Source organism: Amphiprion ocellaris, chromosome 22 (assembly GCF_022539595.1).
Source record: "Amphiprion ocellaris isolate individual 3 ecotype Okinawa chromosome 22, ASM2253959v1, whole genome shotgun sequence".
NCBI lineage: Eukaryota > Metazoa > Chordata > Actinopteri > Pomacentridae > Amphiprion > Amphiprion ocellaris.
This window is the reverse complement of record NC_072787.1, coordinates 15,192,192-15,216,837: the sequence shown is the minus strand read 5'-3', so window position 1 is coordinate 15,216,837 and position 24,646 is coordinate 15,192,192. Positions and strand designations below refer to the sequence as shown.

At 41.2% G+C, this 24,646-nt stretch overlaps 3 protein-coding genes across 7 annotated transcripts; 2 read left to right on the top strand and 1 right to left on the bottom strand.

Annotated features, from left to right (window-relative positions):
* Positions 1–747: 747 nt before the first annotated feature.
* rrs1 (ribosome biogenesis regulator 1 homolog) lies at positions 748–2,029 on the top strand. The gene has a single exon (XM_023276147.3). It carries the CDS (start codon positions 775–777, stop codon positions 1,804–1,806), a length of 1,032 nt encoding a protein of 343 aa, XP_023131915.2. The 5' UTR covers positions 748–774; the 3' UTR covers positions 1,807–2,029.
* Positions 2,030–4,090: 2,061 nt separating this feature from the next.
* si:dkey-97a13.12 (uncharacterized) lies at positions 4,091–8,298 on the top strand. 2 transcript variants are annotated; one of them, XM_055007248.1, is made up of 6 exons: positions 4,091–4,283; positions 4,554–4,585; positions 5,100–5,264; positions 6,676–6,758; positions 7,443–7,483; positions 7,517–8,298. In XM_055007248.1, exons 1-6 carry the CDS (start codon positions 4,217–4,219, stop codon positions 7,711–7,713), a joined length of 585 nt encoding a protein of 194 aa, XP_054863223.1. In that variant the 5' UTR covers positions 4,091–4,216; the 3' UTR covers positions 7,714–8,298. The 2 variants fall into 2 exon arrangements, with proteins under 2 accessions (XP_054863223.1, XP_035806794.1); XM_035950901.2 differs by having other exon boundaries at positions 4,094–4,283; positions 7,443–8,298.
* Positions 8,299–10,676: 2,378 nt separating this feature from the next.
* Positions 10,677–22,834, bottom strand: mybl1 (v-myb avian myeloblastosis viral oncogene homolog-like 1). Of its 4 annotated transcripts, none has more exons than XM_055007247.1 (16): positions 22,444–22,834; positions 19,421–19,520; positions 19,123–19,194; positions 18,833–18,925; positions 17,843–18,063; positions 17,555–17,753; positions 17,382–17,456; positions 16,966–17,076; positions 15,871–16,110; positions 15,386–15,778; positions 15,120–15,259; positions 14,931–15,039; positions 14,731–14,847; positions 14,509–14,613; positions 13,658–13,852; positions 10,677–13,438 (listed from the first exon to the last, which is right to left on the bottom strand). In XM_055007247.1, exons 1-16 carry the CDS (start codon positions 22,464–22,466, stop codon positions 13,313–13,315), a joined length of 2,319 nt encoding a protein of 772 aa, XP_054863222.1. In that variant the 5' UTR covers positions 22,467–22,834; the 3' UTR covers positions 10,677–13,312. The 4 variants fall into 4 exon arrangements, with proteins under 4 accessions (XP_054863222.1, XP_035806788.1, XP_023131922.1 ...); XM_035950895.2 differs by having other exon boundaries at positions 14,931–15,045; positions 22,444–22,833; XM_023276154.3 differs by having other exon boundaries at positions 14,931–15,045; positions 15,386–15,760; positions 22,444–22,833.
* Positions 22,835–24,646: the final 1,812 nt, after the last annotated feature.

Genomic DNA, 24,646 nt, shown 5'->3' with positions numbered 1-24,646 from the left:
GGCCGTTGACACTTTATATACATGATGTGGGTGAACGATAGAGCAGTGGAGCAGAGAGCTGCATTGCTGGAATGAGATATTAACAGGCATTTGATAAACAGTACATACAACGATTCAAAAAGACTTGTTGCTACTTCATAGATTTCACACAGCATCCTACAATGACAGAGTTTATCTAGAATAGGCACAGTTAAATTGCTGTTTTGAAGGCAAATTAATTTAGATTACTCATTTTTTTTAAAAAAACAGTCTGCATTCTAAGAAAGCAAAACAAAAAATAAATTAATTGTTGCAGGGTAAAAATTCGAATTAAATGATTTACATTTTCCTTTTGAGTTGCAACATTAGTTGGATGGGTTAGGGTGATGTAATTATGTTGCATCAGCTTAATATTGTGTCTAATTTAAACTCAAATTTCTGCATTAATTGCATTAAAACTTGATTCAGGTTGAGGCAACTTAATGAAATTGGCTTGATGATCAAACTTTTCCTTACATCATCAGCAGCTGAGGCAGCATTTATGGGTAATTTTCACTTCAAACTATTTTTATATATGAATATTTTGTTTGAAATGCTTATTTTACTTTATTTAATGTTGCATTAAAGTATAATATTCCAACTTCATGAATTATTTCTCCTTCAAGTGTTGCATTCAGTGAGACAGCGCCGCCCCCTTGTGTCCCCATGTGGAACTACACTCAACAAACTGTAACCCGGAAGTAAATCTCGTGTGTTTTTCTGCCTCACACGTGGGGAGTTTGAACACTGACCAACATGGCTGCGTGCAGTGTGGAGCAGTTGTTGGCTAAAGCCGAGCAAGAAGAGGCAGAGAAGCTGAAAAGCATCTCCGTCCACAAGGAACTGGACCTGGACTTTGACGTCGGGAATTTGCTCGCTTGTGACAAAAACCGCATCGAGTCCAGAGACTTCAGGGAGCAGAAGAAGGAGGACTTTCTTCGCTCGTTAGCTCGCGACAACACGCAGCTCCTCATCAACGAAATATGGAAACTGCCCACGGAGAGAGTGGAGGAGGCGATAGTGGCCAAACTACCGGAGCCGGCGACCCCGCTGCCCAGAGAGAAGCCGCCTCCGAAGCCCAGACCTCCGACTAAATGGGAGCAGTTCGCCAAGCTGAAGGGCATCCAGAAGAAGAAGAAGACTAACCTGGTGTGGGACGAGAACGCGAAGGAGTGGAGGAGGCGATGGGGCTACAAGAGAGCCAACGACGACACCAAGGAGTGGCTGATCGAAGTGCCGGAGACCGCAGACCCCAACGAGGACCAGTTCGCCAAACGCGTAAAAGCCAAGAAGGAGAGGGTGGCCAAGAACGAGTTCAACAGGCTGAGGAACATCGCCAGGGCGCAGAAAGTCAAAGTCCCCGGTGTGGGCCTGACCCCCAAAGCCCAGCAGTCCAAAGACGAGCTGTCCAGAGCGGTGAGTGTCGCCAAAACCTCCACGGCCTCCATGGGCAGGTTCCAGGACCGCCTGCCCAAAGAGAAGGCGCCCAAGAACCAAGGTAAGAAGAGGAAGTTCGAGCCCCTCATTGGGGACTTTTCCAGCGAGAAGCAGAGGCAGCTGGAGCTTTTGAAAGTCATGGACAGCAAGAAGCCCAAACTGGACATCACCAAGGCAGTGAACAAGCAGATGAGAGAGGACGACAGAGAGGAAGCCGCAGCCAAGCACAAGAAAGGAGCAGGAAAGAAGGGACGGAAAGGAAACATGTTAGGGAAAGGGAAAGGAGGGAAAGGAAAAGGAGGAAAAGCTGGAGGAGGAGGGAAGAAGAAAGGCAAGCCTGGGAAGCACTGAGGACTCTGGTGAACTCTGTCCAGGTTGGAAAGCGTTGGAGTGGACGTTCATGATGCTAATATGGACCTGAGCACCTGTTACTGACAGGATATGTGTGGCTATTCTGCTCTGTGTAAATTAATCTGACTGTAAGCTGGTCCCTGGTGATTAAAATGGTAAAAATGTCTAATGTTCTTGTAAATCACTTTACAAATATACTTTAATATTGCAGTACAAACCGAAATCGAGTGATTGTTTTTCTGTGGATTTTGCACCTAGCTCAGCTGTTAAATTGTTTACACATAGTTATGACGCACCTATATTTGACCTAAAATCTGCAGGAAACAAATGTAAACTGCATCAAAATGTGTGATCCGTCAAGTTTATTATCACCACAACATTGTGTGTTCATCATTACATTTAATTGTTTTTATAGAGTAGACAATAATATTTCCTTACATATTATTTAAAATGCACTTTTCCCTTTGAAAGACCTATTAAGCTAAAAACACTTCTCTGAACAAGTGTGTGGTATGAAAAATAACCTCTTTCATGGTATATGTGACTATTAGTTAATATGTCACTATCTATTTTTTAATAGTATTTTTGGTAAAATATGTGTTTAAGACAAGGAAACAACATGGCCAGTTTTTGTGGCTAATCCAAATTTAAATTAAAAACCCAAAAAATTAAGGTAGCTCAACAAATTCATGCTAAATTGTATGAAAGAATTACACAAATATTGCCGTAAACAGACCTAATCATTGATTTGCAGTATTGTGTTTAATGGCCTAATGCACACTGAGATATATGCAGGAAATATGCACACATACTTTTTATATTGTCTCATTTATGTGTTCCCACGTCACTAGATTTTCATTTGTAATAAATCAGATTCATTAAATGAAGCTGCATCAACAAGCAGTGAACACATTCTGCATGTCTGCTTCATATCATATTTATTATTAATGGAGCGGTGCTGGCTGATACTTTGATTTATGAGCTTTTTGGTGTATTTCATATATTTTTCAATAACTATCCCAGATTGTCTTGACAGATAAACACTTTGAGCTGCTCAGCGTTCATCTGTTTTCGTCTTCCTAGAAGCAAGCGTCACATCACTTTTCTAAGCAGCTTAACTGTGCTTTTTGGTTATGTAAAGGCTTTGCTTTGGCCTTGGAGTCTAGACTGGAGGCATCACGATGAATTAGGAGCAGTGAGGAGAGGAACAAATAGCTCACAAAGCCAGATTTTGCACCTTCAGTATATCTGAACGCAGCCTAAAGCCACAGAACACCCTTTGAGTGCGATTTTTCTGTCATTCAACTGAGCTCTTTATGCATTAAGTGGTGATATTTTGTCCTCTGCAGGTGTGTGTTTTCATGGTGTGCCCGCTTTCAAAGAGTGCCGGAGGGGCTACAGTCCAGTCAGCCGTTTTGCAGGACGACTGAGGCCACAGATAACGAGGCTAATTAGCTGTCTTATCCATTTACAGGTCTTTACTCATTCAGAAGGTAAACAAACACACTTCTCCCTGAGGTCAACAAGCTAATCCAGGATTCAGCCTTGTTTCCTGTTGATTGTAACTAACAGGACAAATAGAATGCACATATTTTCTATGAAGATTTGTTGTAGGAAACAAAGTTTAAAAAAAAAAAAAAAAAAAAAGTAATTCTGCACGTGTCATCATTTTGCATTAAAAGCTGTTTATCATAATAGCTGCAGGCTGCTCAGATATGATTGTCCGGTTGACTGATCTCTCGCGTTAGTGATGGATGCTTTTTAATCGCTGACACAAGCTCACAGCCAAGCTCCATCGCTCCGGAGCAGGAGAGGGGAGGCAGGAGAGGGGAGGCGGTGGGGTTTCAATCACCATCTGTTGAGCGCTCCGTCCCAAGCCCATTCATCTTTGTCCCTGCTCAGCCAGGCCACTGCAAAGTGGGACACAGTCAATAACTCTAAATCAATCAAGCACTCTTGATGAGGTAAAATTATGAATTCTCATTCAGAGAGCAGAGCTGGCGGTGGCCTCTAAACTTCTCCTGTATGTGACCAGATGGTTGAGGAACAATAGATGCTGGTATGAAGATGAGGTGGTCAAGCATGATCCTGAGAAAGACATAGCCTTTAATTCCAATGCTTAGCTGAAGATATTAAAAATACATCTGCTGGGTCACTTTTCATCTTGAAAATGAACAAAACTCTACTTATTAGTCTAATAGTTACATGTTATCTGCCATAAGCCAAGATCTTAAGTGTCCCAAATCTTGCGCTGTACATGCTTGTGTGTGTTGCACTCCAGAGAGGATGTGTTGTTGCTTGTGTCCAGCTCCAGTCAGTGCTGCAGTGGATTAGTCAGCCGCATTTATTTTAAGGGTGTGCAGGCAGAGCGCAGGAGTCTCGGTCAGTTTGCAAGTGTCACATCTTCAAGATGCAGCAAATCTACATGCACAGCAATGAACACTTTGAAGTCTTCACCACTGTCCTTGCTCCTCAAGGTGAGTGGAATCGTATCTGCAGTGAAGCGTGGCTTAGCATGACATTATTTACATGGTTAGCGATGGCAAGATGATATATCAGTGCCAGCTAATTAATAAATAATGCCGTAGATCCTTCGTTTTGCCCTGTTCATTTACTGAAGGATGCAGTTGCAGAGATACTGATGTGTAGATATTCATGCTAGGATGCTGTCATTCATATTTGCAGCTATGACAAATGTTAAAACTAACCTTTTTTGCTGATTCATTTCCACTCTCAATGGTTAACAGGGAGATATCGATACAGGACAGAAGCTGAAAAGGCAAGTTCAGCTTTCTTTTTACTTTAATATCCATCAATAGAAATCTAAGAAGTTTATTTAGTCCAATGTAGATCTACAGCAGAAATATGAAATAGAAAACAAAATTCACTATTTCATGTAAGTCCTATTTAGAGAAGACTGATAGATATGAGTGTGACATTGATGTTATATAAAGTCAATCAATTTCAAATCAGTTTTATATTTAGTTTATCTAATTCCTCTGACCAACAAGGACCATATTTAGGTGGAACAGATAATGAAGACTAGGTCCAGATTTAGGGTTTCTATTTAACTACGCAGCAGTTAATCTCTAAGTCTTGACACATAATCCTCTCCATTCACTGAATCTGACCTGTAGCCTGCAGCGAAAACTCGGACACTCACAATAAGTTCAGGGGACGGTTTAACATGCCACATGAAATCGAAATTAAGTGTAGAATTTGAAAGTGCATATTGCAATTTGAACTGATCAAGCCCGAGTAAATATGACTGTAACTCTTTCTGTGTCCATTAGATGGTAGTGGTGCACAGCTACAGGCCTCACTGGCCAGATGAGCTGGAGCTGTCCCCTGGTGACGTCATCCTGGTTCTGTCCAAACATGAGGAGAGGTGGTTTGGGCGGCTGCAGGACGGGCAGCAGGGCTACTTCCCCGCCTCATGCGTGATGGAGCTGGGCCAGGTCGGTTGGCTGGCTGCCTGAATGTGCTCAGTAATGCAGTATGACTGGACTATGCTGCTGCTGCTGCTGCTGGTTACTGTGTGAGGGCAGATTAGACTTTCTGTTCTGTTCTGTTCTTCCATAGCAGTGTAGGTTTTAAATATAACCAAAACCTCTAACAATCTTATTACGGTGAGTGACAGGGTCCTACATAAACACATTAGTTTCTTGATTGAGCCAGTTTGTCTGTGTCATTGAGTGGCAAACTGTAAATAGATGAGGATATTTGTTCCTAAAAAAATTGATATTTTTAGAAATGCACTCCTCTATTTTTACACATGCAGGTCAATTTATTTATGTATTCTGGCTAAGAACAGTTCTGGTGGGAGTTTTCCAAAAAACAACCCTGATTGCTTGTCATAGTCGTGCCATTATGGCCATCTGAGCATGAGCGTAAGACACAAATATTCTATTACAAACTAGTATTTATACATTTAAGTACCAGGGAGGATCTAATCCACTAATTTCCATTATGAGAACTGTTGTATCTGAGGTGTTTGTACTTTGACCAATGGATCCTGAGGACTGAAAGTGACATTATCAACCTCTGTTAGTTTGATTTTCACCATTATTTTATAACCTGCAAATCCCCCAATGTTATGGAAGCATATACTAAACTGATGCAACATCCCTTTAAAGTTATAAAGAAAAACTCACATGAAAGGAAACCGCTTCAGACAGTTTAAATTGGTGCTGAAAATCAAAAATCTGAAAATTAAATGTGGGTATCAAGTTAGAAAGAAGTGACTTCTGTTGCCCATGTCTCATTTCTGTTTAAGGATATCCATGCCAACATTCGCTGCTACCAGTAGAACACACTTAAATTTTGGATGATACTTGCCAAATGAGATGCATTTTGGGCAATTTTAGGACAAGGATTTAACACGAGACAAGAATGCCTGAAATAAAGAACATTTTTTTAGCTTTCCATTGCAAGTATAACAACACCATTTGAGTTTAATGTTAAATCCGTGGAGTAATACTCTGGAGACTTGCAGTAGAGCTGTACAACTTATTTGTATTGATATTAAATGCTTTCTAGAAAGGTTTCAATCAAGGGTTTATAGGGTTAGTTTACTTGATGTTATAGAGCCCATTTTTATTTGCAGAATTTGTTTTAGTAAGAAGAGATGATTCACTGGTTAAGATGGTTAAATTCTAAGACTGAACAGAGAACACATTCATTTCTGTCTGCTCCTGATGTCTGAGGACAGAAATAAATTCAAACAAAAAGACATTTGAAGTGATTACTGTTTAAAAAGGGAAAAAGGCAAACAAAAGGATCGAGGACACTGTCAGAGACAGCTCTCAGGTTATGTCAGGACATCGGTGGGACATTTTTAACTCAGATACAACGTGTTTCCACTCTCAGGTAAATCTGCCTCCAAAAGGCCTACGGAGGAGTTTATCTCTGAGGATCTCGGTCGGTGACACTGAACGCGTCAGATATGGAAAGTAAGTGTTGAACACCAACAACAGGCCTGTCAACAACTACACGCATCCCCCATCAACAAGTGTATGCATACACACATCGCGCACACGCGCCCAGCATCCGGCAGATGTTCCCCACATCCCCCATCTCCAAATCCCATCCCACCGCTCTCCGCCCAGCGCCCCTGAACAGGTGGCCCCTCTCGTCCCTCATTAGTTGACAAAGCACACTGATTACTAAGCCCCCTAAACACACACATGCACACACACACGCACGTACGCACACACACACACACACACACACACACACACACACACACACACGCACGCACACACACTGCATCTCATTAGGGCCAAAGAGAAACGAGAGGGAAAGGAAAGACTTTGTAGTGTTTTTTTTTTTACCTAAACCAAAAATGAAAATGTTTCTCAGCACAACTAGAATCCTGCGAGAGCTTTTATGACATATTGTTAGGGATTAAATCGCTTTTTATCACAGCTGCCACAGGAGCTGTCTGATAGGCCACAGGGGCGTTTATATTGCAAATACTTTATATCCCAGCCTGCCTTGCTGGTGCACACTCCCGACACAAACACAAACACAGCCCTCTGTGCAGCTCCGTGCCTGTCTTGTCTGCTAGCGGTGGAATTTGGGTCATAAGGAATAAACAGGGCCTTTGTGTTTGTTATTTCCTCTTTGTCCCCCAGTGGACACATTCTGCAGGCACTCAGGAGGGGGAGCAGAGGAGGTGGAGTGGCAGCAGCAGGAGGTGGAGGAGGAGGAGTGGGGTTGGATGGGGGCCAGGGTGAGCGCGAGGGCCCCTTCCTGGTGCAGAGGCCCCAGATCCCTGCTCCTCAGCCTGTGGCCTCCCAGCCCCAGACACAGAGATCTCCGAGCCTGCTCCACAGGATCTTGTCCAAGTGCCGGAAAAAGAGTGAATGCCAGGGAGCCACCAATGGGGCCTTCGAGGGCGACTAAGAAGCCCTTTTCTTTGTCTTGGGTGGCTGAGCTGAGTTCACTTTGGTGGGGCTGCGCTGGGGGAGTAGGTGGGTAAACACAGGGGCTTCTGGAATAAACACGTCTTGAATATCGTGATGTGGGGCCAGTGCCTGTGCCGCATCAGATATTCTTGACTTAGCTGCATTTCTAGAAGCCAGGAAGAGGCTAAAGGCAGCCACCTCAATTAGTGATGTCGCACAGGTCTTTTTGCTCATTGCGTTTGATTGACAGGCGTGCTGTGACATCACTGATGGGGGCGTGGCCACAGGTGCCAGAGAGTTTGAATGTACAGACAGCAGAGCAGTGGTTCTTTTCTGACCAGCATGCCGAGAAAAAATGCTAGATTTATGCTTCAAAAACAGTCACTGCAACCATATGTGTAATAACATAGCAGCTAGTGGCAGCCAGGGAAGCAATAAGTAGCCTTTTTCTATAACATTGTGCGTGTATTGTCATTCTTATTTCTTAACTTCATTTGCTCATGTGAGTTGTTGATATATATATATTGCTGCATAATATGGAAATTATTATTGCAATGATGATAAAACCAGCAAACCCTTCCTGCCCAACGTCTATTTATTTCAGTGGAAACATGCCTCAGCATATTAGTCAATACTTAAGCTCCTGTTCATTTTCCTTTGAAAACACTGGGCCTCCCTCCTTTTTCACAGTGCTGGAGGAAGAAAAAAACTCTCTCAAGCGAAAGGAAGTGTGATTGAGGCCTGCTGAAAGCCTCGCCAAAGGCTCAGGGATTGTGCCAGTTGCCCCAGCAACACCAAAGTAGCTCTCAGAAGTCGCATGTAGTCTTCTTCTTCTGTGGTGCCTCCCAGCATGTCCCTGTGGTGGGATCTCTATAGGGTGGGCTGTAGATTACCTCTTTGCAGTGGATACAAACAGCAAACCCAATCCTAACCTTGGCCTTGACCTCCTTAGGGAAATTCAGACCCTCCTCCCCCCCGTTGTTTGATATTCACTGTTGTAATATCCTTTGTAATAAAGGCTGTAGGAGGCAGTCACTCTGGGGCCAGTGTTTGGGAGGCATGTCTTGCACAGGGAAGGGCATAAATGTTACAAAGACAGACAGCTCCACTGGTCCTCTGATCAAACTGTGATTCATGAGGAGAATATCTGAGCGAGCCTTTCTGCAGCCGTTGCTGTTGCAGCTTATCTCTAGCATGTGACTCTCACTTTAATGTAGAGCCAAGGAATTAGTGGGAATATCTAACACGTGAGAAATTTGACTTTTAAGGAAGAATACAGTCAAGTAGAATAACAGAATATAAAGTAAAGACAAAAGAATGAATTTTACAGTATATTTGTGTGTGAACAGGAGGTGCGTAGAAGGAGAAACATCACTAGTTTGAAGCTATACCATTTTTTTTTTCAAAAGGCCATGATTAAGCCAGTCAGAAAAGGGCCACATTGAGGTGCAGATACAATTTCCATTCAAATTCAAGTAAGTCATCCACTGTAGGTGTAGCAAATCCCCAGTCAAATGTGAGCCGGACTTACCTCACGTGGCGCTGACACAAACACACACAAAACAGTGGAAACAGTGACCTAAATAAGGCAAGGAAAGGCCAGGGTCCAGTTTTAACACGCACACAACTCTGAGACTGTGGACTCTCCCGCCTAAAAGCGTCCTATCCCTGCTGTGTTGTGTTGGGTGTCTTTTGGGGGGTGGGGGAGGTGAGGAGGGGGTAACAGGGTGCCTGCCAGATGACTGCTCTGTCAGCCCTATAATGGGCTGCCATCTGCTGTCTAGCATACACAAAGGCAAACAGTGTGTGTGGGAGAGTTCGTGCGCTCGCTTATGGGTGTGTGCTCGCAGAGGGAAGGCAGGGGAGATTTGGTCGGACGCCTGCAGGCTCTGTTTCATGTCTTCAGTGTACAAGGTAGAAACAAAAATGGACATGCACATACCTTGCTTAATGTAACACAAGCTGACTAAGTGATTGGAGTAGTAGATGTGGGGGGAAACATGCACTGGATGGTAAAATTAAAGCAAACTACAGCATGTCAAGTGCATGTTATTACAAATTTAATAGATATTTCTGAATCTAATAATAGCAAGTGCATAACTAAGTGTCTTCATGTCAGTAAGTCACCTTAATCTATGGATTGATTTCCCTGAGTACATGCAGGAAGCATAAGGTGGAAGGGCTGCTGCCAATAACCAATTAAGAGGCAAAAGGTCCCTGACATCTTTCAACTCTTAGTGTGGGTCACACAAGAACAAAAGGCCCTCTTGTCGAAGAATGAGAGCAAAGGGAGGACAGATTGATTAAGTGGACATGGCGTGCATGTGGCGCCTGCTTGTTTATGTGTACATTGTTCGAATGCATGCGCACTGCTGCTCCTTCAGCATAAGGCAAGTCGTCACGTTCTTTGCCTCCCTCCATTTGGGGGGCAATTGAGTGAATGGGCCTGTAAAACCAACAGCCCTAAGGACAAAAGAGCCCGGGGGCATTAAGTCATGGGTGAGTGGGCCCTTTTAGGGGCAGCAGCTGACCCTGTGGAGAGGTCTCTTGTTCTGGTGGAGGGGGCTCGTGTCCCTGGACCCCAGGCCAAGTTGACAGCATCCCAACATATACATACACACATGACGGGGGGGGGGTCAACTTCAACCTCTTTATCAGACGTCAAAACCAGCCTTCACCTGCTTCACTGTCATCTCCACCTGACGACAAGCGTCTAAATATGATTACAGGTTGAGGATTTCAGTTTCCAGTTCCCTGAAGAAACTGACTTTCAAGACATCGGTTTTTGGCAACAACTCTAGATGTTGCCACGCCTGCTGTGAGCATGTCAGAAAAACTAAAGGATCATCAGAAATCTTTATTATGCTGGAAACGCCATGTAACGTATACTAATTTGTACAGGGGCACTTGGCAGACGATACGGAAACACGCAGACACAGGAACATCAAAATGCCACAGAAGTCATGCAATAAATGCATTTATTTTTCCAAATTAAGTACATGGTTACAAAGACAGCTGGCAGGATTTCTATGGTACCTTGGTTATGATTTCAACTGCAAATGCTACATAAGAGAGCGCAAGTGTTACATCTGTGATTCACCCTGTATATGAAAGCAAAGTCCGGCGTCCTGTGTATTGCTCATGCATAACTATAGTAGTATATGGTAGCTGCTACTATCCTGTAAATGTACTTAATTCCCTCAAAACCTATGATGTTACATGGCCAAGTGTTGTTAAATACATATATTATGTTGGACTTAACAAATGGAATGTACAAACACAAGTCAAACCATCAAACAGAACAGAACATATGACACAAATGTACACAGATTAGACACATCTCAACCACCAGATTCAAATACAAATGACCTATATGTATGTTAGTCAGGTTTCTGTCACATACCATATTCTCTCGATCTTTCCACTTGATCTCCCTTACAAGATTCCCTTCTTATTCTCACTCAAATGCTCAATGCGGGATAATCCAGATTATAACTAAAACTGGATGCAGTAATACAAGAAGACCATTTATAGCTGTAGTGTTAACTCACCAGATTACAGAAAGTTTGTGTCATGAATCATTCTGTTACCATGGAAGCACTAGCCAAGACTTTCTGTCTTTCAGAATCACACCCAAATTCACACGTATTTACATCAAAATGTAGGTATTTTGTTCTTATGCAGCATATCTAAGAATAAGGGAGCAGGTAAGGATTTGGGATATTGCTCAATGGCATTTTCAGCAGGATATATGGAGACAGTGGCTGCTGCAGCGATCAAATGTAGATCTTCTAATAATGAATCTGTGTTGGCTGTGTTTTTACCCACAGCCATCTGTCTTTAAAGATCCAAAGTGTTCATGTAGTGTATGTTAAGTACACCTTTCTGCAGCCAAACAGGAGAAAAGAACATGTTAAAAAATCAAGCAGCATGAACTTAATGTCAGCATTCATTACAAAATGGAGGAACACACACGCAAACACACAAGTAAGGACAAGAGCTACATCATGAGAATGAACAAACGTTTAAAATTTAAACGATGAGTAAAAAGTGCAATTTGTCTATGATTAGAGGTCGGAGATGGAGTCCTGCTACCTAACAGCGAAGAACACATTTGAATTAAAGTTAAAAAACAAAAACTCCTATCTATTTGTTACAAGATCACACATACAACTACACAATGATTATTTGCTAGATCTTGCCTCATCAGGAAAACAAATTAACATTAAATTAGTGGCAGTGCATGTTCTTCTAACTTGGAGAAATGAAACTGAATGGTAGCCCAATCATGATTTTGAAAGAGAAAAGACAATATAATTCTTCAATAATTTCTCTTAAATTTTTTTTTAGAAATAAATAAATTAGTAGACATTAAATAAATAAAACCTACAGCCTTCACATAAAAAGTAAATCCTTCTGAACCAAATGCTTGTTGTTGTACGCTAATGATATGAAAATGTCAGCATCAATCGTCACACACTGAAACATCTGACCAAAAAGCAATGGTGACCATGTCTTCTTTTAATACAGACTGAACTGCTTTAGAGCAAGTGAGAGTTTTTAGGCTGTTTTGTCAGCAAAGTTAAACTTCTTAAAAACTCACGGTGTCCGATTTATATTAATATCTAAGCTTTAGAGCTGTCAGATAATAAATAAAACAAACAGAAATAAACATTAAGGTACCCTTCCATTTTTGAGGTTCTGACACGTGTACATTGCAATGAAATACATTCAACTGATGTCGCCACGGACGCTATGGCCTTGGAAAGGAAACGCTGTGTTGTTAAAAAAAAAAAAGATACTATCACAAGTGCTATCCAGTTTGCCCTTTAAAACACTGCTCCTTTCTCAGCAGCAAAATCAACTCAGTAGTGCAATACTGACAGCTTCTTTTTTTCCATCATCAAAACTTCACATCACCGCGGATAGGCGTTCTCAGCAACGCAATACTGCTGTCACAAGAAACCACACAACTGCATTTTTTGTTACTTGAATTTGAAAGCAATGGTTAACATTATATTCGGTAAGGTATGTGTCTGGTTAAAACCCATGGTGTGATTTTAAAAGCACATGGGTGTCAGTAAAAAGCTACAAAAGTTGCATGTACGTGGTTTTTATCAGATAACAGCAATGGGGCAGTTCAGCAAGACAAGCTGGAGGAGATACACAATAAGTAGCGTTACATCATAAAATGTCTTTCTTGTCATTTAAACAATATATTAACGATATAAAACTTCGAAGCAGCCACTGCTAGTAATACTATTTCTATAGCGTACTGTATGTGCAGGTTGATTCAACACTACAGACTGGTGCAGAAAAATAACTAGCCTTTTAGTGTTTGTACAAAACTGCTCATGTAGTTGGGTTGCGTTCTTTCAAAAATAAAATACAGGCCCAACAGACAACTTCTCTGAACAAGGGCAGTGACAATAGCAGCAGCCATGCCTCTGTGTGGACGTCCTTGGCAGTGCATTCCTGCTTCAAAAGAGAAATAAAATCATTAGTCTTCACTGGATTGTCTCTTACAGGATTCAGTGGAGGCTTCAGATGACGGACAGATGTAGTGCTGCCTGCGTAGCGGGACACGGGGGACGGCGTTAAAGCACGAGGGCCCTTGAGGTAGAGCCGGACGACGGGTAGGGATTCAGGTACTGACGAGCCTGTTCTGTCATGATCAGCTGGTCCTCTGTCTTCCCATAAACCACTGCTTCCCACTCACTCACCTACAGAGAAGATGAACAATGGACCCTGTGATTAAAGTAGCCTGAAGTAACACACAATCACATTAATCTATTATGTCCTTTATGTACTATCACATTTACACTTATATGTGCTTCTTTGATAGAGACCTTGATAGTAAGTGTATTTTTTTCGATACTTTATAAATGGCACATAGAAACACTGAATATATTTCATACAGGTTTACTTTGGCTTCAACATACCTGTGTGGTGGTGTGTTTGGGTGCTTTGTGGGAGGAAGGAAGCTTCTTCACCCGAGGGCTGGTAAAGCGTTGAGGATGAATGGAGACGCCTAATGAGGACTCCTCTTTCAGTGTAGTCAAAGAGATGCTACTCTCTTCTTGCTCAGGGATCGGGGTGACCAGCGAAGAGCTTGTTATCAGACTTTCATCTGTAACCTGCAACGTGACATGCAGTGAATGGTGTTGTTTTAAAACTTTGCAGCCACTGACACCCCAACAAAAACAATGGCACACAAATGTTTTGTGTGCAGGCACTAATGGGCCTGTCCAGACAATGGCGCTACAACAACAAAGAAGAACACAATGATCTAGTCAACCCTAGTAATGCCACAGCTGCCCTGCCAGTATCGAGTAGGAGCAGCAGACAAAAAGTACATGTGTAATGAGCACCATGATGAACATCCAATTTTAGTTTTTCTAACACTTAGAGCTAAAAAATAGGCTATTTCTAATAATTTAAAATGTAATTTCTGTATCATCTGATGACTCCCCTCATTGTCTAATGCTCTCACTTTGACTGACCTCAAATTTGAATCAGACACCCCAAAATGTAAAATATATAATAAAAAATTAGAGACAATTACAAAGGCTAAAAAAGCAGCTCAAACCTGCATTAGTAGTCAGTCGCCTTCCATTTATACAGTTGCATGTTTTAGTTTTTCTGCACAAGCACACATTACTACTGTCAGCTATTGTGTAGCTCTTTGGTGTGACATGTTCTACTCAAGTACACATCTGTGGTAATTACTGATTTACTTTCTGATCCCAGATGGATCTGAACTTTGTGTTTAAGTGATTTCCGAGTGACTTACCTGCGCATCATTGAGCTGCTCTTGGAAGAGTTGCACATTGAGGCTGTGTTTCTCCCACGGGTCTAGCACAAGAGACTTGCGCACTTTTCTGGCTGGACCATCCATCTGAGTTTGACAATCCAACATTGCAATAACATTAATAGGTGTAAATGTAAATGTTTACTAAAACAACATAGCAAGAAAGGAAGTTGGGGTAATGAAAGATGTCCATTTATGACATACATTCTGTTTCCAGGCTCTGTAGTCTGGTTGGATGTCGGCTCTGTTAAAGATGTCTGTTCCAGTTTCCTGCTTCAGGACTTCTCGAATGTCTTCTTCTAGAAATGCCAAAGGCTGTGGCTGCAAATCACAAACAGATGAGTATAACCACTAGAAGAAGCGGCCATGTGGTTAGTTGCTCACACCAAAATTTGACAATTTACCTCCATCTTCAGAGGGCCGTGCATTTTCTCCTGGGCAGCCAAAGCATTTTTGAAGGGTGTTGGTGTCCTTGGTGTTGGAATCATGATGGTTTTATGGAATTTAGGAGTCCTGGAACTACAAAATTGTCATTGTCATATTTTTTCAAAACTATAACATCTTCTAGATTGCTTTTTAACTAATGTATTTACCCATCATTCTCTTTCTGGTGCTTCGGTGTGGTTTCTTTCTGGAGAGGCGTGTTGAGGAGGCACCTCTGACCACACACAGGAGTTGAGGTGAGGGCAGGGTTATCTAAATTCAGATGCTCCGCTCCTGATATGTTACAGAACTGGGAAAACAGACAGACACGGTATATTGACAACAGGAATGAGACAACATCAACTAAAACTATGTGAAATAGTCAGCTGAGGTGAGAATTATCATGTCTGCAGAAAGAAAAGTAGGTTTCATTTACTCGTGAGGGTGTAAATGGCAGTGACTTTGTGGGCGTCTTCTTGGGAGAGTTTGAGATATTGTCCAAAAAGGAGGAGCAAGTCCTGTCACACAAAGGAGATGGTTCTCCTCTCTCTCTTCTCCTCCGCCTCCCAGTGGATGCCTGAGTTGGTTTGGATGAGTTGATAGGAGTCAGGGAGGTGACACCTCCAGGACCAAACTGAGCACAGTTCCTGTCATGGCCTGAGATGGCAGTGGGAGCGTTGACTGTGTAACCCATTGAATCGTAAGTCGACCGCTCTTGCAAGAGTGTGGTGAAGCCTGCCTGGTTGTGCCGGGGAGGCGTCGCTGTCTCCGACAAATCAAAACTGGCCACATCGCTCCATGCAACAGGGTCCTGCAGAGCAAAACACATCTACAGTAGATCTTTAATACATTCATGATATTTGGTCAACAAATTCATACAGAGATACATTTGTTCTCTGTTTTGCTCCTTCTGTTACTCACTGAATCAATGAGCTCCATGGTCTCTGCAAACTCTGGTATGGTCTGCAGGGTGGAGAGCACAGTGTTGGCCTCTACAGCCAGGAACTTGCTGGGGGAGACAGGAAGCTGTGATGGAGGCCCCTGTGGGATCTCAGGGCCCCTCCAGGGTCTTCTCTCCACTGGCTCCTCCAGGCTGCTGCTACTTGTGGTCTGAGTGTCATCTGACACACTGTCTGACCAGGCTGAGTACGGTTCCAAACTCTGAGGGACAAGGGGGAAAGAACACTAGTGTTAGATCTCTGGCTCCTGAAGGAACTAATGTCTGATATGATGGTGAGAGTGGTAGATGCGATGTAACTTTACTGTTTATTTGCATCAGTTTTCAAATGATCTCTAAGTGGGAATGTGTAGAAAAATCACTGGCGATACTACAACACATCAGGCCAGTCTTGATAACTAAATGGCACATTATGAAGTAAATGACTGTGTAGAATGAGGTAATAAATGAATGCAGTGAATGAAATCAGTGTCAATGTGGACAGAACTGGAACAGAAGAGACAGAGTGCTGGGGTCAAAAGTCAAACTGCTGGCTGAGCATGAGTTTGGTGGGTGGGTGAGGACGAGAGAGGATGAGGGAGCGGGTTCATGTCTGAAACTGTAGTAATGGCGGGAGGTAGGGCAACTACCAAGCACAGCTTCAGGCCAGTCTGAGTAAGTAGCAAGATGGTGAAAGTAGTTATACAGCAAAACTACAGAAAATGAGGCTATAGGCACGCATACATGTGCGCCATTCTCGTTTTCACATGTATACACTGCAAAAAGTCCATCATGAAAAGTCGAGTCATTTTTTTTTTGCTGTTGATAGCAAAGAATAACTCCACAAAAGAGATGGGGTTTTAAATTGTTTTCAGTGTTAGCATCATTAATCAAGCCAGATTGTGCAACAGTAATATATGTAATATTCTTTCTCATTCTAATTGGATTTTAAGACTCAGTGCTCAGTCAAATGTTTCATTTATCATAAAAATGACCCTTTTTACAGTGTATGTAAGCTACAAACACACGCAGGCTATGCTGACTAAGTATGCTAACACACATTGGGAGTGTGTTCTTACACATGAACCTCTGCACTGCATTTGTCGTTGGACTTCATTCTCTGCTGACATAAGCAGCAGCTCAAGCTCCTTAATTCTTTGCTCTCTGTCAGGATCAACCAGGCAGGATGGCTGGAATAAACAAATGTTGGGGAAGAGAGGTCAAGAGGAAAAGAGGACAGAGTTAGGAGAGTTAAGAAAATCAGGAAAAAGAGACAAAAAACAGCAAATTTACACATAAAATATTTACGGAAGAACTGAAATGTACCACCGTGTAACTGTTATTGAAAGTTAGATGAAAATAACAGGACATTCAAGTATTTGATTTGAGGTCCAGAGTTAGCAATCACAAGTATGACAACAGAAAGACCAGAAAACAAAGTACGTGAAAAGTTTTCCCCATTTGCATGCACAGAAATACACATAGAAAGACTTACTGATATGAACCCTGAATTTTCAGGAAGACTGTCCATCATGTGTCCATTGTGAGCATCATATGGATAACCAGCCATCTACAACACAGAGCATCATAATCAGGTAGAACTCAGAATAGAGCACAAAAGAAGTATTTAGAAAGGCATATAGCATGACAGGCAGATTAAAAACAAACCTGGTTGGGTCCTGTCATAGGAAGAGGACTGCGGTCACAGTGCTGTGGTTCTGTTGGAGTTGGAGGACACAGTCTGTTATGGCGTCTCTTCCCACCTGCAGAGGAAGTGAAACTCTTGCAGCCATCTTGCAGGTACCCCTCGTGCTCCACCTTTCTCCTCATGGTGGAATTCCAGTGGTTCTTGATGGAGTTGTCTGTCCTGTTGGGGATAGAATTATTGTTTTTAAGCATGTTTCCTGTTTCCTCATTCAAACTAAAAGCAGAATTATATGTGTGAGGTTACATTACCGTCCAGGAAGAAGCTTGGAGATCTCTGCCCAGCGGTTGCCAAGCCGTTTGTGGGCTTCATAGATGATTCGATCTTCCTCCTGAGTCCATGAAGACTTCTTCACCTCTGGATTGAGGTGGTTGTGCCACCGTTCACGACACTGCTTTCCAATCCTTCCCTGGAGGTGCTTTGCGATAACTGACCAGCGCTTGGGACCATACTTGTGCACCAGGTCAATAACCTGCACCAACACCATTACATGGGGAGTATTTAGTAGTGGTGGGACATTTTGTTTTCATTTTCAAGTCAAGAATCTATTACCCACACATTGTTGCATATTCCAGAAATGTTCTCTGTCATCATTTATTTTCTGAGAGGATGATGTAAGCCCCCAATGGATTTATACAAACTACAAGCTCATATAAAGATTTCTCATTCATACAGCAGCACTAGTGTTTTGAAAGCCTTCACTGAGGCAGCAGAGCTTGTTTGGCTGTTTCCATCAGTCCTGAAAAATGCTGTGATGTCATTGTAGGCAGGCCAGAGTGTTATTGATAGCTTTGTGTTTCTGTTATGATGCCAACATTTTGGAGTAATGAAACATCAATCTTGACATTCTTGAACAATAGTGATCCATTTAAGGAATGCATTGCTCATTTAAGAGCTGCGGAAGATATTAGAGCTTCACTCTGTACTAAAAAGGGCTGGGCACTGAACTACTGACTTGGAAAGTCTGTGGTTTTATTAGCAATTACGTAGTGGAGCATTGACTTCACAAAAAAAGAAAAAGACAAACTTCTTGGCGGGAAGTAACTTTGCACATGCGCACAGCCTTGTTAGTCTGAAGGTAGGCTACATTGCACATTATGATATTTATGTTTGTATTGTGTTCTTTCACTCAAACTAAACTGCTTTCTGCACTCCCTGCAGCTTACCTCTGTCTCCCCTATCATTTACCTGTTTTGTCATCCCTCTTTCTATCCAGAACAGGAACTTCCAGCTCATCTTACCTTCTGATCCTCCTCTTTTGTCCAGGGACCTTTCACGAGCTCTGGGTTGAGCACCTTCTGCCAGCGGTGCTGACACTGACCATCTGTCCTCCCCTGTGATAGACACACAAAGTGCTACACCTCAGTACACCACACCTCCACCCCACAGTTACACCTACCCCTCACAGCTGTAAGTTAATCTGTCTCTCCAGTCACAGCCCTCATGACTCAAAAGTTAGCTACTGAAGTTAGAAAAATCAACAGTTTCTGACTAAAACCAACTATACAGTGTAGATAAACTATGTACTTACTGTGAAAAAGTTAGCAATTAATTTCCAGGAGTCAGTTCCATGCTGCTCAACTAGCTTTTTCAGCTTTTCATCCTTAAAATGGTGAGGGATGGGAAAAGAAGATACAGAGAGAATATAAGGCCTCCAGCAAAAACAAAGCTGCAATTATTAGGATTATTTCTATATGTGGATCATGTACATAAACACATTCATATTTACAAGAAGATAAAATGCATAAAATGACATGCATTGTCTCAATTTCAGGTTTCAAACATGAAATTCTTGGTCCAGACCTCACGTATATCTCTGATAAACTTACCTCATCTCGTGACCACTTTACTTTGCACAGTGTCTTTTTATCTTTGCTCTTCTCTTTACTCTCTGGATCTGTGGAGTACAGCTCTTCATCCTCATCATTGCTAAAAACATACAGGTTAAAAAGGGAGTGAAAGAAGAGCAGATGTTATTAATAATGGTATTAAAGATATTTTTTACTTGGTAAAGGTGTATCCTGAGATTAGATTTAAACTGTATATTTCTTGAAACATCCATATGCAAATCTATGCTTAGAAGTGGTAGCTGTTATTTCATGGTAAAATAAATTACTCCAGAAGGGTGCAACAAGCTTAACTACTGCTACAAGAGGAAACTTATGCTCTGAGTGGAAATTTCAATTATCTTGTTACTTGAAGTAGGTCGGCTAGCTCTTCAGCTGAAAGAATTAATCACCGTTAAAAACATCAGCTGCTAGCAAACTTATGTATACAATATGCTTTCATACATTCTATTGAGACTAAAAGTGATCAAACAACCTGGTAAATGCTGCTTACCAACTGATAATACAAATAATTCAATTAAATTCAAAAAACTTTATTTGTCTCCAAGGGGCACTTAAAAAGGGCATACAAGCAGCTTAAAAAGGACAACCAAGCAAGACACACAATTACACACAAAAGACAAAACAACATTAAAAAGACTTTAAAGTGCTTTTTTTGTTGTTCCTCACGTATGGGACAGTAAAGTGCTCGTAAATACTATGTTAAAAGAATGTGTGTGTTAAAATAAATAAAATAAAGAAAAAAACACACTGATTTTTAACATCTTTATATTACATTCAGTCTAAATCAATTCAGCATATTGCTATAAATACAAAGAAATAAGTAAAAAGGTAAACAAACTAATGGAAAAATTGGTAAGTCAGGCTGAGGGGTCTTATTATCAATATAAAAAAGAAGCAACATTTACTCTATAACTGCTGTTAACACAAAATGTAATTACTAATGATACAAAAAGTTCACAGGTATCATTTTACTTTTGTGTTCCCATAAAATCTACTGCTAGGCAACACTTTCTTTGTGGTCATGGCACAGACTTTAATAAATGGAAGAGAAATTAAATTCCCAAGCAGTTCCCTGGAGCTGCTACCATATTGCAGACCTTTACGGTTGCACATACAGGAGAAATAGTGCTTTCCTCAGGGTTTCTATCAGAGTGCGGATGAAAGGTCTTCTTGAGTGTGCAAACTTGAATATGGCAATTGAATTTTGGTGTGGCCTGATTCCTTCACTAGTGCAAAGAGTACTGTGAGCTGAGCCTGGACCTATGGTTGAGCAGAAAGGAGGGGTGTAAGGTGACTGAAGGAAAGAGGCAACCCGGCATCAACAGGCTCTTTCACTTCCAGACGTGTATGAGTGTGTGTGTGGATGAGGTGGAGGAGGTGTGCTGGGGTGTGGTCAGGGGAATGGCAAAGCCTAACGGTCCAGTTGTTCAAAAAGTTTTTTAAAAAAAGTAAAAAAAAAAAAAAAGGCACATTTATATAACCTCTCTGGCTTTAGCGAAGCATGTGATTTATGGGTTTATTAACTTTGGAAATAATGTGAAAAATAAAATGCCTCAGTTGAAACACACAAAAACAAACAAATATCAGTGTGCTAGGCATTTATGACAATGTTTCCTGTATTAGGAATGCATGATCAGTCACATGCAGCTAATAGGATATTGTTAGATTTATGATGTGGGATAAAGTCAAACTCTGAATTGTAACTGCAAAAGAAAAGACACCCATCTCTTTCAGGATGTGGCATAGGGGAAGGATATGTAGTGGAGATGAGACAAATACTGTTGATCCAAGATTATATAACACATACTACTTACATCAAATGACATACTGGTGTCATTTTGGTGTTAAACTGATCATAATCATTAATACACTTCCAACAAAAAAAGTGTTGATTGTTGATCAGCCTGTTCATTTTGTTTTTTTCAATATAAGCGTTTAGTTCATAAAATGCCCAACACAATATTCAACAGGCCACAAATACATATTTAGATGGCTTGTTTTGCTTCTTACAACAGCCCCAAACCTTAAAATCTGAAGGTGTATCAGAAAATCTTCATATTTCATAAGTTGGAACAGGAATGTTTGGCATTTTTTCTCGATGAATGACTAAAATCTAATTCAAACTTAATAATAATCAATATGCTGATCAAATAATTAAACAACTTATGGTTTCCAAATTCCTCATACATTTTATGTTAATTTTATTGTTTGACTTCATTGCAACTACAATTATTACTAGCTTACCTGCAGCTGAATACAAATAAACTATGCACTGTCTGCCTTGGTTTTGTTTTCTTTGTACCTTTTGATCTTGGTCTCTCTGATCAACAAAGGCCGAAACTTCTAGGTACTTTTCCCATCAGCTTTTTTTTTCAAATGGCAGAACCACAGACCAATGTATATAGCAATGTGTAATTACAGCACACGTTTATTTGACGTAGTTTTTAATCTGTTATCTTTTTACACAACAGAAAACAGAATCTGAGCAGCAAAGAGGTTCAGTTTATTCCAACTATTCTGCCAAAGTTGTCACTTTCACGAAATGTGTTCTCAAGGAAGCTGCTGTTACATAACAGCTGTTTGACAATGAGCAGCGCGCCTCTCATTCAATGGAAATATTACCATATGCATAACAAGGCTTCCAGCAAACTGCAATCCATGCTTCAACATGTATAAAATGTATAGTTTTCAACGCATCGTATAGCAAACGAACATATTTTCCACTTTCTGGTATGTTGCGAGCAACCAACTATATTTAAGTATTCATTAACTACCGTTCATAAATCTCAAAAATGGACCTTGTCACAGTGTAACTGCAGGTGCACAAGCAGTGCTCATAATGAAAGTGCACGAAGTGAAGCCAAACAGTTTATCAACAGTACACTGATACACCTTTAGTTATTTTTGTTGGAGGTGCATAAACAAACAGATGGCAAGCTACACTGATAATGCAGCAGCACCTTATTATCATTATTATTACTATCATTATTACTGGCACCTACCTGCGTGTTTTCACGTTGTCCATGACAGCCGGTAGGACGTTTGAAGCTTTTCAAAGACGAACCTGTGTTTGTCAGTTCTCTAAAATCCCACATTAATAGATGTGTATCCATAGAAACCGCTGTCAATCATCGCCGGTTTCTTCGTAGCAGCTAGCTAGCAGTGTTGGGCTAGCCAGCGAGCTAACTTAACGTACAGTACATAACTTTATGCTCTCTCGGTAAAAGCCATGTCCAACCGCAGATAATGTCTTTCCAGAGAAAGGCGTCACCGTGTCCTCTTCTGATACGTGCTTCCTAAAAGGTAATATCACACCCTAAAACCTCGCTGCTAAACTGGAGGGACTCCTGCATGACTTTCATTAGTCTGGACTGTCTCTATCATTATCGTTCTGCTCTGTGCTTCTATGATTTTTGTCCATCCCGCCGATTCTCGCGCCCAGCCCTCTGCGCAGGCGGCCTCGCTCCTGATTGGTCAGAAATTGGGCTGTGAAAAGAGGAGTCGGCGCTCGAACCTGATTGGTCAAGATTGAGGCAACACTGGTGTGTGATTGGGCAAACTGCTCACTGGCTTTCGCTTCATTGGTTGAGAACTTCGAGGAGGCGGGCGTTAAATTAGACAACTGTACTGACGCCTTCTGCAGCAGAATGGATCTTTTCATTAAGGCGGTGGTGGGTCGAAGTAGGGTGCGGGGACATGTGGGGGCCCTTTAGGGGGGTTGTGGGGTTTCAGGAGGTTCCCAGCTACATAATGCATTTAATATTTGCAACTAGGATGCATGTTACCTTTAACTACATATTCATTCAAACACTAACTCCCTTTTAAATTATTTATTTAAAAAAGATAGAACACTATACTGAAGCACATGTACACTAATTGTAACACCTTATGATGCATTTTCTTCATCAGATAAATGTATTTGCATTGATATGATACACAGGCTAACTGTGGTACCCCGTGACAAATAAAAATCATTAAAAGTCACATCTTGACATGATATTTGTTATTAGATTTAATTTTTTTTTATCTGATTCTGCAGAATAGTTGCACCCATAAATGAAACTACTGCAGATAACACAGTATTTCCTTTTCCCTCTGACAGGCAGCTCTGCAAACAATGTTTTGCTGACATCTTGTGGACAAAATGTTGGTGTCTCCACAGTGATTATTGGTTTCATGTACATAATAGACCATATTAACCGTTGAAAATGAGTTTTGCTCATACGCTACCTCATCTTAACATTTCGATAGATTATATAATGAAAATGTAAACACAAGGTTATTATCCCTCAGCGCGGTTTCAAGCAGGTAGATCGACTAAGGACATTGCCAGTTTTTCTTTTTTAAAAAAAATCTGGTAAGTGGTGCAATGCGTCTGTTTGGATTTTGAAAATGGATATTTCTCTATCAAGCACTGCAAGTTCAGATTATATTTGCTACTTTAGTCAATGCGCCTTAACCACAATTATAAAGTTTAGCATTCTGGCATACTATCTCAGAACAAGTCATTCAGTGTTAATGTATGTTGCATAATTGTGCCTTTTGAATTATTAATACTGTTATGATTCTTTGTTCTTTGCTGATTCTTTTTTTTTCCTGAGTGTTAAAAGCCATACAATTATCTCTGTGCAAAACTCGGATGGTGGTGGTGATTTTTCGGGGTATCAGACATGTCCTGCTTCTTACCTGTAGGTGACACTGTTTAACTGTTTGACTTCTCAGTGTTGTCATTCCTGAATGTAAAATTAGCTGTGCTAAGCAAACCATAATCACACCAGCAGGTACTTACTGTGCCTTTAAAAATAAAAGCCTGGATTCAGTCGTTTCGAAAACAATTATATTGTGCGATCACAAAAACATTTCAAGATGTTTCCAGACTAGAATAACATTAACAATGAAGCCATTTTAAACAGCTGTACTTGCTGCAGTCTTATGTTTTCATCTCCCAACTATCTTATACAAAGAATAAGGACATTTCTAGAATTGGCAGTCCTTGACAAATGGGCTCCAGGCTTTTGGGTCTGCAGACTCTCAGAGAACCTGAAAACTCAAATCATTTGGATATTCCTGTAAGCACACACATTATCAGTTTAACTGGTGTGTAGAGGCATGAAAAGAAAGCATACATGTCTTTCCTGTGAGAATTATATGAAGATTACTATATAAATGGATTGATATTCCTGTACATGTAAGTTGAATTTAATT

Coding starts and splice junctions, on each gene's coding strand:
- si:dkey-97a13.12 (XM_035950901.2), top strand. CDS start 4,217: ATGCAGCAAATCTACATGCACAGCAATGAACACTTTGAAGTCTTCACC. Junction 4,284..4,553: donor CACTGTCCTTGCTCCTCAAG/GTGAGTGGAATC, acceptor AATGGTTAACAG/GGAGATATCGATACAGGACA. Junction 6,759..7,442: donor GAACGCGTCAGATATGGAAA/GTAAGTGTTGAA, acceptor TTTGTCCCCCAG/TGGACACATTCTGCAGGCAC.
- rrs1 (XM_023276147.3), top strand. CDS start 775: ATGGCTGCGTGCAGTGTGGAGCAGTTGTTGGCTAAAGCCGAGCAAGAA.
- mybl1 (XM_035950895.2), bottom strand. CDS start 22,466: ATGGACAACGTGAAAACACGCAG. Junction 19,521..22,443: donor GACAACGTGAAAACACGCAG/GTAGGTGCCAGT, acceptor GTATGTTTTTAG/CAATGATGAGGATGAAGAGC. Junction 14,848..14,930: donor ACGGCCCTCTGAAGATGGAG/GTAAATTGTCAA, acceptor TGTGATTTGCAG/CCACAGCCTTTGGCATTTCT.